This window comes from Salmo salar, chromosome ssa10 (genome assembly GCF_905237065.1).
Source record: "Salmo salar chromosome ssa10, Ssal_v3.1, whole genome shotgun sequence".
NCBI classification, from domain to species: Eukaryota; Metazoa; Chordata; class Actinopteri; order Salmoniformes; family Salmonidae; genus Salmo; species Salmo salar.
In genome coordinates this window covers 40,313,381-40,330,037 of record NC_059451.1, presented here as the reverse complement: position 1 = coordinate 40,330,037, position 16,657 = coordinate 40,313,381, and the positions used below count along the sequence as shown (strand labels likewise).

Sequence of the window (16,657 nt, the reverse complement as noted above, 5' to 3'; positions counted from 1 at the left end):
GTTTGTATGGATGAGTGTGTGTATGGATGAGTGTGTGTATGGATGCGTGTGTGTATGGATGCGTGTGTATGGATACGTGTGTGTATGGATGCGTGTGTGTATGGATGTGTGTGTATGGATGTGTGTGTATGTGTGTTTATAGATGTGTGTGTATGCATGTGTGTGCTAATGAATGTGTGTGTATGGATGCGTGTGTGTATGGATGTGTGTGTGTATGGATGTGCATGGATGTGTGTGTGTATGGATGTGTGTGTGTATGGATGCGTGTGTTTATGGATGCGTGTGTATGGATGCGTGTGTATGGATGTGTGTGTATGGATGCATGTGTATGGATGCGTGTGTATGGATGCGTGTGTATGGATGCGTGTGTGCATGGATGTGTGTGTGTATGGATGTGTGTGTGTATGGATGCGTGTGTATGGATGTGTGTGTATGGATGTGTGTGTATGGATGTGTGTGTATGGAGTGTATGGATGAGTGTGCGTATGGATGTGTGTGTATGGATGCTTGTGTATGGATGCATGTGTGTGTGGATGTGTGTGTATGGATGCGTGTGTATGGATGCGTGTGTATGGATGTGTGTGTATGGATGCGTGTGTGTATGGATGCGTGTGTATGGATGCTTGTGTATGGATGCATGTGTGTATGGATGTGTGTGTATGGATGTGTGTGTATGGATGCATGTGTGTATGGATGTGTGTGTATGGATGTGTGTATGGATGCGTGTGTATGGATGCATGTGTATGGATGCATGTGTATGGATGAGTGTGTATAGATGCGTGTGTGTATGAATGTGTGTGTATTGATGCGTGTGTATGGATGCGTGTGTGCATGGATGTGTGTGTACGCTTGGATGTGTGTGTGTGTGTGTATGGATGTGTGTGTGTGTGTATGGATGTGTGTGTATGGATGCGTGTGTGTATGGATGTGTGTGTATGGATGTGTGTCAATGGATGTGTGTGTATGGATGCGTGTATGTATGGATGCGTGTGTGTATGGATGTGTATGGATGTGTGTGTATGGATGCGTGTGTGTATGGATGTGTGTGTATGGATGTGTGTCAATGGATGTGTGTGTATGGATGTGTGTGTATGGATGCGTGTGTGTATGGATTCGTGTGTATGGATGTGTGTGTATGAATATGAGTGTATGGATGCGTGTGTATGGATGCTTGTGTGTGTATGGAGGTGTGTGTATGGATGTGTGTGTATGGATGCGTGTGTGTATGGATGTGTGTGTATGGATGTGTGTGTATGGATGCGTGTGTATGGATGCATGTATATGGATGCATGTGTATGGATGAGTGTGTATAGATGCGTGTGTGTATGAATGTGTGTGTATTGATGTGTGTGTATGGATGCGTGTGTGCATGGATGTGTGTGTGCTTGGATGTGTGTGTGTGTGTATGGATGTGTGTGAGTGTGTATGGATGTGTGTGTATGGATGCGTGTGTATGGATGTGTGTGTATGGAGTGAATGGATGCGTGTGTGTATGGATGTGTGTGTATGGATGAGTGTGAATGGATGCTTGTGTATGAATGCGTGTGTATGGATGCGTGTGTGTATGGATGCGTGTGTGTATGGATGCGTGTGTGCATGGATGTGTGTGTATGTGTGTGTATGGATGTGTGTGTGCATGGATGTGTGTGTATGGATGTGTGTGTGTATGAATGTGTGTGTGTATGTATGTGTGTGTATGGATGCGTGTGTGCATGGACGCGTGTGTATGGATGTGTGTGTATGGATGTGTGTGAATGGATGCGTGTGTGTATGGATGTGTGTGTGCATGGATGTGTGTGTATGGATGTGTGTGTGTGTATGTATGTGTGTGTATGTATGTGTGTGTATGTATGTGTGTGTGTATGGATGCGTGTGTGTATGGATGCGTGTGTGTATGGATGTGTGTGTATGGATGCGTGTGTATGGATGTGTGTGTACGGATGCATGTGTGTACGGAATTGTGTGTGTATGGATGTGTGTGTGTATGGATGCGTGTGTGTATGGATGTGTGTGTATGGATGTGTGTGTATGGATGCGTGTGTATGGATGTGTGTGTATGGATGTGTGTGTATGGATGCGTGTGTATGGATGTGTGTGTATGGATGTGTGTGTATGGATGTGTGTGTATGGATGTGTGTGTATGGATGCGTTTGTTTATGGATGCGTATGTATTGATGCGTGTGTGTGTATGGATGCGTGTGTGTATGGATGTGTGTGTATGGATGTGTGTGTATGAATGTGTGTGTATGGATGTGTGTGTATGGATGCGTGTGTATGGATGTTTGTGTATGGATGTGTGTGTATGGATCCGTGTGTGTATGGATGTGTGTGTATGCATGTGTGTGTATGGATGTTTGTGTATGGATGTGTGTGTATGGTTGCGTGTGTATGGATGAGTGTGTATGGATGTGTGTGTGGATGAATGTGTGTGCGCATGGATGAGTGTGTATGGATGTGTGTGTGTATGGATGTGTGTGTGTATGGATGCGTGTGTGTATGGATGTGTGTGTGTACGGATGTGTGTGTATGGATGTGTGTGTATGGATGCGTGTTTGTATGGATGTGTGTGTGTATGGATGCGTGTGTGTGTATGGATGCGTGTGTGTATGGATGCGTGTGTGTGTGTATGGATGCGTCTGTATGGATGCGTGTGTGTATGGATGTGTGTGTATGAATGTGTGTGTATGGATGTGTGTGTATGAATGTGTGTGTATGGATGCGTGTGTGTATGGATGTGTGTGTATGGATGTGTGTGTGTTTGGATGCGTGTGTGTATGGATGCGTGTGTGTATGGATGTGTGTGTATGGATGCGTGTGTATGGATGCGTGTGTATGGATGTGTGTGTATGGATGTGTGTGTATGGATGTGTGTGTATGGATGCGTGTGTGTATGGATGCGTGTGTGTATGGATGTGTGTGTATGGATGCGTGTGTGTATGGATGTGTGTGTATGGATGCGTGTGTGTTTGGATGCGTGTGTGTATGGATGTGTGGTTATGGATGCGTGTGTGTATGGATGCATGTGTGTATGGATGTGTGTGTATGGATGCGTGTGTATGGATGTTTGTGTATGCATGCGTGTGTATGAATGTGTGTGTATGGATATGTGTGCATGGATGCGTGTGTGTATGGATGCGTGTGTATGGATGTGTGTGTGCTTGGATGTGTGTGTGTGTGTATGGATGTGTGTGTGTGTGTGTATGGATGTGTGTGTATGGATGTGTGTGTGTATGGATGTGTTTGTATGGCTGCGTGTGTATGAATGCATGTGTAGTATGTATGTGTGTGTATGAATGCGTGTGTATGGATGCGTGTGTATGGATGCGTGTGTATGGATGCGTGTGTGTATGGATGCGTGTGTGTATGTATGTGTGTGTATGTATGTGTGTGTGTGGATGTGTGTGTGGATGTGTGTGTATGGATGTGTGTGTATGGATGCGTGTGCATGGATGCGTGTGCATGGATGCGTGTGTATGGATGTGTGTGTATGGATGCGTGTGTGTATGGATGCGTGTGTGTGTGGATGTGTGTGTGTGGATGTGTGTGTGTGGATGCGTGTGTGGATGAATGTGTGTGCGCATGGATGCGTGTGTATGGATGTGTGTGTGTATGGATGCGTGTGTGTATGGATGTGTGTGTATGGATGTGTGTGCACATGGATGTGTGCGCATGGATGTGTGTGTATGGATGTGTGTGTATGGATGCGTGTTTGTATGGATGTGTGTGTGTATGGATGTGTGTGTATGGATGCGTGTGTATGGATGCGTGTGTGTATGGATGCGTGTGTGTATGGATGCGTGTGTGTATGGATGTGTGTGTATGGATGTGTGTGTATGGATGCGTGTGTATGGATGCGTGTGTGTATGGATGCGTGTGTATGGATGCGTGTGTATGAATGTGTGTCTATGGATGTGTGTGTATGGATGCGTGTGTATGAATGCGTGTCTATGGATGTGTGTGTATGGATGCGTGTGTGTATGAATGTGTGTGTATGGATGTGTGTGTATGGATGCGTGTGTGTATGTATGTGTGTGTATGGATGAGTGTGTATGGATGCGTGTGTATGGATGCGTGTGTACGGATGCGTGTGTGTATGAATGTGTGTGTATGGATGTGTGTGTATGGATGCGTGTGTGCATGGATGTGTGTGTTCTTGGATGTGTGTGTGTGTGTATGGATGTGTGTGTGTGTGTATGGATGTGTGTGTATGGATGCGTGTGTATGGATGTGTGTGTATGGAGTGTATGGATGCGTGTGTATGGATGCGTGTGTGCATGGATGTGTGTGTGCTTGGATGTGTGTGTGTGTGTGTATGGATGTGTGTGTGTGTGTATGGATGTGTGTGTGCATGGATGTGTGTGTGCATGGATGTGTGTGTGCATGGATGTGTGTGTGCATGGATGTGTGTGTGTATGCCCATAAGCTAGATCACGGTAGATCAAATTAGCCCACAAACACACATTTTCTAACTAAATTTCCTCTCTTGCAATGAATAACGTATTGAGCTTTCAGGACTCGCCTAAGGACATCTCTGAACTAGTGATCGATACAGTTAATAATTACAGGTAGTGTACGTCCCCAATAGCAATTCCCTACATAATGTACTATTTCTGACCAGAGTCCTATGGGACCTATAGTGCACTATATAGGGAATAGGGTGCCATTTGGGATGCATCCATACAGACGTCATTGCGAAGAAGGAGGGGTGTCAGTGGGAAGGAGGGGTGTCAGTGGGAAGAAGGAGGGATGTCAATGGGAAGAAGGAGGGGTGTCAGTGGAATCACAGCTCCAAGGTAATTCTCTATCTAAGTTTGCCAGCTCGATGAATAAAATATGAAGTTTAAGATAAAAAAAAAGAAGAAAAATATGATTTAATTGGGATTCCTGTGTGTCGGGTTAGTGGCGGGGGGGTAAAAAAAAGAGAAGGTAGCTACAGCTAGGCCTACTGCTCAATACTGTACACATTCTGATAGATCCAGAGTCAGCTAGTGAAGGTGGTCCTGTGGAAAGGTAACAAGGCTCATAACCAGAAGGTTGCTGAGCGTGAAAACCCAGTAGCGTTGCAGTTCTTGACACAAACCAGTGTGCCTGGCACCTACTACCATACCCCGTTCAAAGGCACTTTTGTCTTGCCCATAAACCCTCTGAATGGCACAAACACAATCCATGTCTCAATTGACTCAAGGCTTAAAAATCCTTCTTCAACTTGTCTCCTCCTCTTCATCTACACTGATTGAAGTGGATTTAACAAGTGAAATCTGTAAGGGATCATAGATTTCACCTGGATTCACCTGGTCAGCCTGTCATGGAAAGAGCAGGTGTTCCTAATGTTTTGTAGTGTATATCACTCTGTCTCTTTCTTCATCTCCTTCTACCACTCTCTCTCTCTCCTTCTCTCTCTCCTTTATCCCCTCCCTCTCGCTCCCTCGCTATCTCCCTACATCTCTCTCTCTCTCTCTCTCTCTCTCTCTCTCTAACAAGCCCAGGCAATGCGGCTCAGATTGGTGTGAAATCGCCTCTTAACAGGCGGGAAATGAGCTCTGTTATTTTTGGAGCAGCGAGTCATGGGAGTCCATCGGACCATCATTCTCACTCTAATGGCCAGGTGATAGAGGCAGAGGGGGAAGACACACACACACACACACACACACACACACACACACACACACACACACACACACACACACACACACACACACACACAAAGACACACTTAGTAATGAGAGGGTAATGAAGAGAGAAAGGGGGGAGAGAGAGAGAAAGATAGGGAAAGAGAAGGGGAGAAAGGTAGAGAGAGGAAGAAGAGAGACAGGAAGAAGAGAGACAGGAGGAAGACTGGGGAGAGGACAGGAGGCTAAGCTATGACTCAGATCCCAGTAGTATGATTCCCTCTGTTCCATAAGGAGTAAATCTAAATTAGCTTCACTCCACGTTAATAATCACATTTGACCACAGAGATCCACACCTGACAATGAGTAGCAACCAAACCTGAACCACAGCCCCAACAGGAAGCTGCAAGCGAAATGGGCCTGTGAAGAGTGTGTGTGTGTGTGTGTGTGTGTGTGTGTGTGTGTGTGTGTGTGTGTGTGTGTGTGAGCTCAATAGCAGGAAGTGTCAACAGGAATCCCATCCCATCGTCTCCATATCTCCCTGACACACATCCACAGGCTGTCTGGATCCCCCACCACACACACAACATAGAAATCACCCAAATAGTATGCCTTTTACACAGTTAATGACAAAATAATTACAGACTGTGCTATTTTTGTGCTTATTTATGATATTATAGTCGCCTTCTCATGATAAATACTCTTAAAACAAGGCCTAGTTAATTAATTTTGACTTAATTTTGAACTTATTGATACAGGTTTGATTAGTTCAATTAGGGTATCGTCTTGCACATCACGATTTCTCAACCATATATCGTCAATGTCAAATATCGCGGACACTCGATATTATCATATGTGGACCCAACCCTAACACACACACATCACTCTCTCTGTCTCGCTGTCTCCCACGCACGCACACAGAGACTGTGGATGATGTGGACTAAAGCATGGGTTTGTACCACAGGAGGTTGGTGGCACCTTAATTGGGGTGGACGGGCTCATGGTAATGGCTGGAGCAGAATAAGTGGAATAGAATCAAATACATCAAACACATGATTTCCTTGTGTTTGATGCCATTCCATTCGCTCAGTTCCAACTATTATTATGAGCCGTCCTCGCCTCAGCAGCCTCCACTGGTTTGTACATCATTTCCTCTGACAGATCCAGAGCATACCATGAACACACACAAAGTGCCAACCGCTCGGCACACACAATCTCATTTGCATCCATTTCCATTCATCATCAATTAATTTCCTTTTGTTCTAAAACAGTTGTAGCCCCTAAAATGGCATATTTGTCCAATGATAAGCACCTAAATTGGAAGCAGTGGCTGTAAAGTGAGATGCTGTACATGACATCAGAGCTCAGGGTCTCGGCTTTACAGCACTGTATGGGATACAACTGACAGCGCTCCAAAAGGTGAGCACCAGTCAGTCCCTATCCCTCCCGCTAATTGGGCTACTTTTGCACATGTTTTGTTGTCTGAGAGAGGGAAATGCTGCAAATCAAGTGGACTCATTGCGTTCTGGAACATGAGACGTTGAGGATTATAATAAATACCACTTTGATGTCATACAAGCAAACCAAAACACCCGTGAGTCCAAATGTGCACTTCACATTTCCATTTCATAACACGTATGTATTTGACAGTATCAGCGTTTACGATCGCTCTGTTTGATGTACAGTTAGAAGGATGACATGAGTCATACCCTGAGTTGTTCTTAAAAGAATGAGTCTACGTTTGATATTTTTTGAAAGAAACTAAGCCGTGGAACACCACCCTGAATGCACTCATGACTCCATTCTATGCGCACCAAAATGACTCTGTTTCTCTGAATTGCCTTGTGAAAGCCTAACACTGTAAGATCCTATTTTATAACTTAGCTAGTCATGTTGGCAATAGAATAAGCTTCCAAATGACGCCCACCTGACCCAGATTGTGATGTATAATGGAACGGTTTTTGGATTGAGTAAACCACAAATGAAATCGAATCACATTTTATTTGTCACATGCTTGGTAAACAACAGGTGTAGACTAACAGTGAAACGCTTACTTACGGCTCCACCCCCCCCCCCCCCCCAAAAATGAAATACTAGACAAATAGAAAAATAATAACAGGAGGAATAAATACACAATGAGTAATGATAACTTGGCTATATACACGGGGTACCAGTACCGAGGTAATTGAGGCAGATACAGAATGTATACTGAACAAAAATATAAACGCAACATGCAACATTTTCTAAGATTTTACTGAGTTACAGTTCATATAAGGAAATCAGTCAATTAAAATAAGTGCATTAGGCCCTAATCTATGGATTTCACATGACTGGGAATACAGATATGCATCTGTTGGTCACAGATAACTTTTTTTTTTAAGTATGGGCGTGGATCAGAAAACCAGTCAGTATCTGGTGTGATCACCATTTGCCTCATGCAGCGCGACATATCGCCTTCGCATAGAGTTAATCAGGCTGTTGATTGTGGCCTGTGGAATGTTGATCCAGAGCACGTTGATCCAGAGCATCCCAAACATGCTCAAGGGGTGACATGTCTGGTGATTATGCAGGCAATGGAAGAACTGGGACATTTTCAGCTTCAAGGAATTGTCTACAGATCCTTGCGACATGGGGTTGTGCATTATCATGCTGAAACATGTGGTGATGGTGTTGGATGAATGGAACTACAATGGGCCTCAGGATCTCGTCACAGTACCTCTGTGCATTCAAATTGCCATCGCTAAAATTGCAATTGTGTACGTTGTCCATAGCTTATGGCTGCCCATACTATAACCCCACCGCCACCATGGGGTGCTCTGTTCACAACTTGACATCAGCAAACTTCTCGCTCACACGGCGCCACACACGTTGTGAGGCTGGTTGGGCGTACTGCCAAATTCTCTAAAATGACATTGGAGGAGGCTTATGGTACAGAAATTAACATTAAATTCTATGGCAACTGCTCTTAAACACTCGCCCCCCAATACCCCCAAAACACATGTAAATATTGGACTATAAATTGTGCCTTCCTGTATTATACTTTTGCTAAAATGTTGATTCTATTCTACTGAGCCATTTACTTTATGTTCATATAATTTTAGTATATTATTTCATATTGTTGTTTCATTATCGAGAAGGAACCTGCAAGTAAGCATTTCATTGGACGGTGTATACCATGTGTATCCTGTACATATGACTAATAAAACTTGAAACTTGAATCTTGAAACAGACACATCAATGGACACTCACATGAAGTCAGAACTAGAGAGGGACCAGGCTTCAGAACCACTCAAACTTACCATAAGAGTTTTCAATGTAATACCAGGTAGGTTATAGAGAACACATTCTCTTTTACAAAAGATACAGCAGGTTCCCCAACCCTAACAGGAATGAATAAGGCTTTTCTCTGGCTCTGTAGAGTCCATAGAAATAGATAGAGGACTCTTGTTCCCAAAAGCTTGTTTTAGCATCGGCAGTGCCATTAAGGGCTTCCACCATTTTAATGTAGTCAACTGGGTGAGGATTCCTATAGCTTGAGAGCAATCAGCCAATGACAGAGCATTGTCTTCTTCAAATTGGGTGCTCTGGTTTGTAAATGGCTTTACTATCGCCATCTAGTGGTCATAACAAATGAATGACAAGATTTAGTTCAGTACTCCAGCACAGCAGGTGGCGGTAAATCACCAATATTAGCTTTACACCTTTTCCAAACTGAAAAACTACCCCAAACAGCTAAACACTGGCCACTAGTGTCCGCACCGACTTAATTTCAGAAGCACTCTATCTAGCTAACTATTGTGGTTCAAAGTAAATCAGATTATGTGATACAGACTTTGGTTATTCCTGGTCTTGACAATACAACCATGATCTATGTGTCTATCTAATATCCAGGTCTAATGCATTGGTATTAGATGAAAAGCCCTAAGCAAAGGGAAACATTGTGGTTGATATATTGGACTTCATGTCATAGACTTTTTGGGGGAGAGAAATTAACAAGATATAGGTTATATCATGCAAAAACACCAATCCAGGGTGGTAGTTTATAGGCCCTAGCCGTGTTGCGGTATTACCTGTATAGAGGCAAGTGTGTTTGCTGTACTTTAGCATTCGTTACATTGCATTCATATACCCATCCAACATTATACAGCCTAGTCTGTGTAAAGTGCACTATGGCTGGGACAGGCCAGGGGAGACACAGCTCCTCAGATTGGGCAATTTTAGGGTTGTTGGGGGGGGACTTCCTGTCTCTTCAGTTGGCTTCAGTCTCATGGCGTGCCAGTGCAGGGGGCAGGGTGGTCCCACAGGGGCCGTGGAAGTGGAACCTGTAACACACAGAGATACAGGTGTTTAAGGATGTTTTATAGCACAGACAGACAGACAGACAGACAGACAGACAGACAGACAGACAGACAGACAGACAGACAGACAGACAGACAGACAGACAGACAGACAGACAGACAGACAGACAGACAGACAGACAGACAAACTCCCTCACCACTAGGCAGAGGTCACAGCGGTCTAGTTCCTCTTCAACGCGAGTCAGGATGTCAGAGTCCAGAGTCTCCCCAAACCAGACCACATCAGGCCTGAGCGGACCACTACAGCCGCCCTGCTCACACCTGGTGAGGTACACACACACACAATCAAGTTAGAAGACTCCATCCTGTCCCCTACATGAGGATCTACAACAATTCATATGATTGTGATCTACTGCCATCTAAAGGTAAAGTTATTAACAAACTCAAATCAATCAATCTTACATTTCTAAACTCTTATAAACAAAACGGAACCGAGTATGTCCCACCTGGGTAGGTGATGAGGAGTGATCTGAGCATCACTGGTGTTTGGCTCTGGTGCACTAGAGAGAAAGACAAAGCGAGAGAGACAGCCATAATAAATAAATACTGTTACCAAGAAGTTGCTGACCTGACTGTGACTGTGACTTACCCTTTGCCCTCCAGGGCAGCACAGATGGGGCTCTTGTGGCTGACCGCAACATTACCACAGCTCATACAGCTGGTTTTAAACAGACTGCCTGTGGTCACACACGAGGAGGAGGAGAGGAGGAAGAGAAGAGAGATTAGAAGAGAGAAGAGAGTGACAGTAGACAATAATAACGTGCCAACTCAAACAGCAATTCTTTTAACAGACTGACTGTGGTTACAGAGACCGACAGATGAGGAGAGAAGAAGGATTAGTAGAGAGAAGAGAAAGAGGAGAAGAGAGAGAGACAGTAAACAAAGAACAAGGGAACCAGACAGATACAAGTAACCATACACCATCTACAGACTAGTCTAGTACCCAGATATAGCTAACTACTGTGGTTAGTACCCAGATCTAGCTAACTACTGTGGTTAGTACCCAGATCTAGCTAACTACTGTGGTTAGTACCCAGATCTAGCTAACTACTGTGGTTAGTACCCAGATCTAGCTAACTACTGTGGTTAGTACCCAGATCTAGCTAACTACTGTGGTTAGTACCCAGATCTAGCTAACTACTGTGGTTAGTACCCAGATCTAGCTAACTACTGTGGTTAGTACCCAGATATAGCTAACTACTGTGGTTAGTACCCAGATCTAGCTAACTACTGTGGTTAGTACCCAGATCTAGCTAACTACTGTGGTTAGTACCCAGATCTAGCTAACTACTGTGGTTAGTACCCAGATTGAGGGAAAGCATGTTTTAAGATGAGGCGAATAATCCATTTCTACAAAAATATAATTGCTTTCACATCTCTAAATTGTTTTGATCAGGCTTCCCTAAGATGAGAACATTGTGTAGAGATTGTTTAGAAGTATGTGAAAGCTTATATGACATATCTACAGCCTAGACTACTACCCAGGATGAAGTGACTATTAAACAATGGAATGAAACTAGCCTTCAACAATATTCTCTAAAGACACACTTCAATAAAATGAGCCCCCCCAATAATCACTACTAGCTAATCAGACACATGTTTACACCCCAAAATGGCACCCTATTGCCCATCACCTGTAGGGCTCTGGTCAAAAGTAGTGCACTTCATAGGGAATAGGGTGCCATTTGGGACACATACCCCAGTGACAGTGACATTGCAATATTATCGTGGCTCTACTAGCTAGCTATTCGGGACAGTGAAAGTCAGCCTGAGTGACATTTCCGTGGTTACAGTACCGTGTATCTCCAGGACATTGGTGGATCTGGCGCAGTAGTGCAGCTCGTTGATGTTCTGTGTGATGACGGTGACGCGGCGTCCCTGTCTCTGCAGCCGCGCCTCACACTCTGCTATGGCCAAATGGGCTGGGTTGGGGCTCTTCCTCAGCATCACCTGATATGTAATATATGAATTTCTGTATAAATGTATTGTTGTACTTTCACTTCTACTATTGTATATTAAACATGTTCAGTAAATTGCATTTCTTCACCTCTCTCAGTAGTGTTAGAACTCCCATACCCTGGACGGGTTCTGACTGAACGCACCAGGGGTGGCCAGGTCCTGATGTAGAGGAAGAGAGGAAGAAGAAAATTAGGTAGAAAAAAAGAGAGAGGGAGAAAATGGGGGGAAGCAGAAGGAGGAGGGCGAAACAAGGGAAGAAAGAGAGAGAGGGGGCGGGAGCGGAGGAGGAGAAAGGGAGAGGGAGAAATGGGAAGAAAGAGAGGGCCCTGGTCAAAACTAGTGCACTATAACAGGAATAGGGTTCCATTTGGGATGGGAGATACCTAGTCAGTTGTACAACTGAATGCATTCAACTGAAATGCCTGAGCAGGGGTGTGTTTACCTGGGCTTGCCATTTCCTCCAGAAGCCTCCTTCTCTGAAGGTTGGGACCCCACTCTCTGCGCTCAACCCTGATCCAGTCAAGATAGCCACGTGTTTGGCTTTAGAGAACACGTCCCTGAATTCTGCCAGCTCTGAAAACACATGCAAACAAAGAAGGCAGACAGAGACAGACAGACAGACAGACAGACAGACACAGCATCAGTTAACCCAGGAACTAAATGGGATGTACGATTTCACCGTGTGTGTGTGTGTGTGTGTGTGTGTGTGTGTGTGTGTGTGTGTGTGTGTGTGTGTGTGTGTGTGTGTGCGTGCGTGCGTGCGTGCGTGCGTGTGTACTAGTCCTACCTGAGCTGTGTCTGGCCATATCCTGTCTGCCCTGGGTCCGGGGCTCTTTGAGACGGACACACAGCTGAGAGGTGATGCCTCTACTGGTGCACTGACGTACAATCATCAGGGTTAACTAACTCAGGGCTGGGACAGTAAGGAGGAGAGAATACACACATTTTAAAAAGAACACAGGAAGAGAAAATACACATATATGAAACACACATTAAGAAGTAATGGGTCCCCAGAATACCTGTACCCCACTGATGTTGACATAACAAAGGACAGTTATTTTGTTCTTTGTACTTTGTTCTTTAATTCAATCCAAATACAGTACCAGTCTGGACACACCTACTCATTAAAGGGTTGTTCTTTATTTTTACTATTTTCTACATTGTACAACAATAGTGAAGACATCAAAACTAGGAAATAACACATATGGAATCATCTAGTAACAAAAAAAGTGTTAAACAAATCATATATTTTGTATTTGAGATTCTTCAAAGTAGCCACCCTTGGCCATGATGACAGCTTTACACACTTTTGGCATTCTCTCAACCAGCTTCATGAGGTAGTCACCTGGAATGCATTTCAAATAACAGCGGTGCCTTGTTAAAAGTTAATTTGTGGAATTTCTTTCCTTCTTAATGCGTTTGAGACAATCAGTTATGTTGTGACAAGATAGGTGTGGTATACAGAAGATAACCCTATTTGGTAAAAGACCAAGTCCATATTATGTCAAGAACAGCTCAAATAAGCAAAGAGAAACGACAGTCCATCATTACTTTAAGACATGAAGGTCAGTCAATCTGGAACATTTCAAGAACTTTGAAAGTTTCTTCAAGTGCAGTCACAAAAACCATCAAGCGCTATGATGAAACTGGCTCTCATGAGGACTGCCACAGGAAAGGAAGACCCAGAGTTACCTCTGCTGCAGAGGATAAGTTCATTAGAGTTAACAGCACCTCAGATTGCAGCCCAAATAAATGCTTCACAGAGTTCAAGTAACAGACACATCTCAACATCAACTGTTCAGAGGAGACTGCGTGAATCAGGCCTTCGTGGTTGAATTACTGCAAAGAAACCATTATTATAGGACACCAATACGAAGAAGAGACTTGCTTGGGCCAAGAAACACGAGTAATGGACATTAGACTGGTGGAAATCTGTCCTTTGGTCTGAATTGTCCAAATTTGAGATTTTTGGTTCCAACCGCCGTGTCTTTGTGAGACGCAGAGTAGGTGAACGGATGATCTCCGCATTTGTGGTTCCCGCCGTGAAGCATGGAGGAGGTGTGATGGTGTGGGGGTGCTTTGCTAGTGACACGGTCTGTGATTTATTTAGAATTCAAGGCACACTTACCCAGCATGGCTACCACAGCATTCTGCATCGATACGCCATCCCATCTGGTTTGCGCTTAGTGGGACTATCATTTGTTTTTCAACAGGACAATGACCAAACACACCTCTAGGCTGTGTAAGGGCTATTTAACCAAGGAGAGCATTAGCCACCTATTTCATTTATCTGTATTTATTTTTTTACTGCTCTTGGGTTATTATTATTGCTTGGATAACCTCATCAACTATTATGCATTGATGTATTTGTCATTATTTTATGCTGTGAGCACTGCACAGATCACTGGAAGAGTTGTCACTGAATTATCACTGTGAACTATTGTAATATTTGTTTATGTTTCAATTAATCCCATAAGGTATGGGCACGAAAATAAAATGTTGATTCAGTCATTCATTTACTATGTTATGTCGAGTCTATGAGACCAGGCTGGAATTTATCCATGTCCTTACCATGTATAGGCGGTATATGTAAGAGATGTTGTGTATTGTGAATGGAAAGTGCTATTGGTTGACACAGTTGTTTTTTTCATTCGCTTGACAGAATTTGATTACGCAATTTAAATGTTTGAAATTAACAAATCAGGTGACAAATGGAGAAACGCGCTGTAAATGACAATGAGTTCGTTCGTGCTTTGCATATCAGCGACACTTCTGGTTCCATTCTGTCCATTATATCATCCACTAGATGGCGTGAGCTTGATTTAAAAAAGAGAGAAAATAGTGGGAGAATAGCAGCTTTCAGATGGTATGGGGGGGTGCATGTAGATTGGTGTTTGCTTGATCACTTGACAACTATTAGAAACCCCTGCCCTGAAGGCTATGGAATCCAACATAATACGCCATAATGAAGAAGACCGATAGTCTAGACACCTAACTCCCATCGTGTAGTAGGGTAAGGTTTGGTACCTGAGAGAAAGGGCCAGACAGTCTCAGGATAGGATCCCCAATTATACGGATTTACACTGATAATGTGTCCTCACAATAGTGTTATCCTGTGCTATGGCAGACAGGGAAAGTGTGTGTGTATTCCTCTTTATCTTTTCAGAAGGGAGGAGGGCCTTCTAATCGAATGCCACTGCTCATCTCGTGCCACTGGAGGTGGTTCGCCCATATCTCTCTCTCTCTCTCTCTCTCTCCCTCTTCCCGTCACCTCCGTTTCTCATCGACCGCCCCACCTACACCGTCTTCCCGTGCATGAGCGGTGGCGGCGCCGAGTGTCGTCTCGCTCAGTCCCGCCGGTTGCCCGTGGACAGACGTTGCCCGACCGAGGACACCTAAATGGCGGCGATACCGGACGATGAGATAGACCGTCGGCCGATCCGGAGAGTCCGGTCCAAGAGCGATACGCCTTACATCACCGAGGCGCGTCTCTCTCTCCACCTGGAGACAGGTAGGTGAAACACGCGCGCACCACTGCACAGACATACACGCACTGTCTGACTGCGTGGACCTAGTGGTTGGCAAGATGTGGGGTTCGCCGTTTGATGCATTGTGTTACAGACAGTAGCTCAAGGAGATGCGTGTCATGGAAAACTATGTGATGTATTTTTCTCCCCATTTTGGCAATTGTATGCTATCAAATCGAGAGGATTGTGTTATGACATACTATCTGTGACGTTATAGCCTGCCTGTGATCAGAGCTGCGGCTTGACAGGAACGTGATAACTATGCACACAGTGCCTCCTTCATGCATTGTATATCAGGCAGCTGAGCGAATAGTCTTGTATTTGGATTGGTTTCCAACGTGTAGGCTATATTTCAGATGACATTATAGGCCTATATTATTAAGAGGATTTTCGAAATAATGTCGATGAAATGATTTTCCAATGAAAGGGTCTGTTATCTTGCACTGTCGTCGATTAGGCTCTAACCAACTGGCCATGCATTTTAAATCTAAACCCAATATTCTGCAGCTGGATCCATTACTGTTTTAGTGAGATAGTGTGACTGTGGCTTCTAGCTGGTTTGCAGATTTCCAAATGTCAGAGCAGAGTGAATGACTCGACTCACTTGCATGAATGCAGCTGGACCTGTTCTATAATCTAGGCTACATTCTCACTGTGACTGAGCAGATCCAATTTTAGAGGTTGCTTCTGTTTTGGGGTTTGTGTGACCGACTGATAGTAGCCTATTCTGCATCTACAATAGCCACTCGCACGCAGGAGCTGTCCTCTCCGTCATGGTGCTTGAACTGAAACTGTCACCGTTCCAGACAGCGGACCCTGATTGATTAGTACGTTATTAAACACACATCAGAGTATTCACATCAGACAGATATAATATATGGGTAACTGTACTCTAAGGTTTGTGGATGTGTGTCAAACGACTCCCCCTATCCAACGTTAGAAATCCCCAGTCACGTGGTGTGCAGTGAGCGTATATTCTCCCTATCGGACAGATGTCAACTCTCGGTAGAGGAAGCCTCCACATGGCTGGCTATTATTCTGCTCTACCTGGCACATTTTTCTTAGCCAGGTTATTTTCCTAGTGTTCTGTTTATTTGCTGAATTTATTCGGTATTCCATTACGGATTGTCATTGATTTGGGAGTTGGGTTAGATACATTTATATGAATTGCTTTAATGTAGCCTAAGTTTGCGGTGAATACATT

General features: G+C 44.2%; 1 protein-coding gene across 1 annotated transcript; it reads right to left on the bottom strand.

Moving 5' to 3' along the window:
- Positions 1-8,356: 8,356 nt before the first annotated feature.
- LOC106560408 (NAD-dependent protein deacylase sirtuin-5, mitochondrial-like) lies at positions 8,357-13,057 on the bottom strand. Its single transcript, XM_014123294.2, has 8 exons — positions 12,714-13,057; positions 12,369-12,499; positions 12,015-12,085; positions 11,764-11,917; positions 10,557-10,644; positions 10,414-10,467; positions 10,105-10,228; positions 8,357-9,931 (listed from the first exon to the last, which is right to left on the bottom strand). Exons 2-8 carry the CDS (start codon positions 12,379-12,381, stop codon positions 9,875-9,877), a joined length of 561 nt encoding a protein of 186 aa, XP_013978769.1. The 5' UTR covers positions 12,382-12,499; positions 12,714-13,057; the 3' UTR covers positions 8,357-9,874.
- Between the last annotated feature and the right edge of the window lie 3,600 nt (positions 13,058-16,657).

What these genes read in the sequence shown, in the direction of transcription:
- LOC106560408 (XM_014123294.2), bottom strand. An exon ending in CAATGTCCTGGAGATACACG is followed by an intron (nt 10,645 to 11,763) that starts GTACTGTAACCA and finishes GTGTGACCACAG; the next exon opens with GCAGTCTGTTTAAAACCAGC. An exon ending in ACTCCTCATCACCTACCCAG is followed by an intron (nt 10,229 to 10,413) that starts GTGGGACATACT and finishes GTACCTCACCAG; the next exon opens with GTGTGAGCAGGGCGGCTGTA.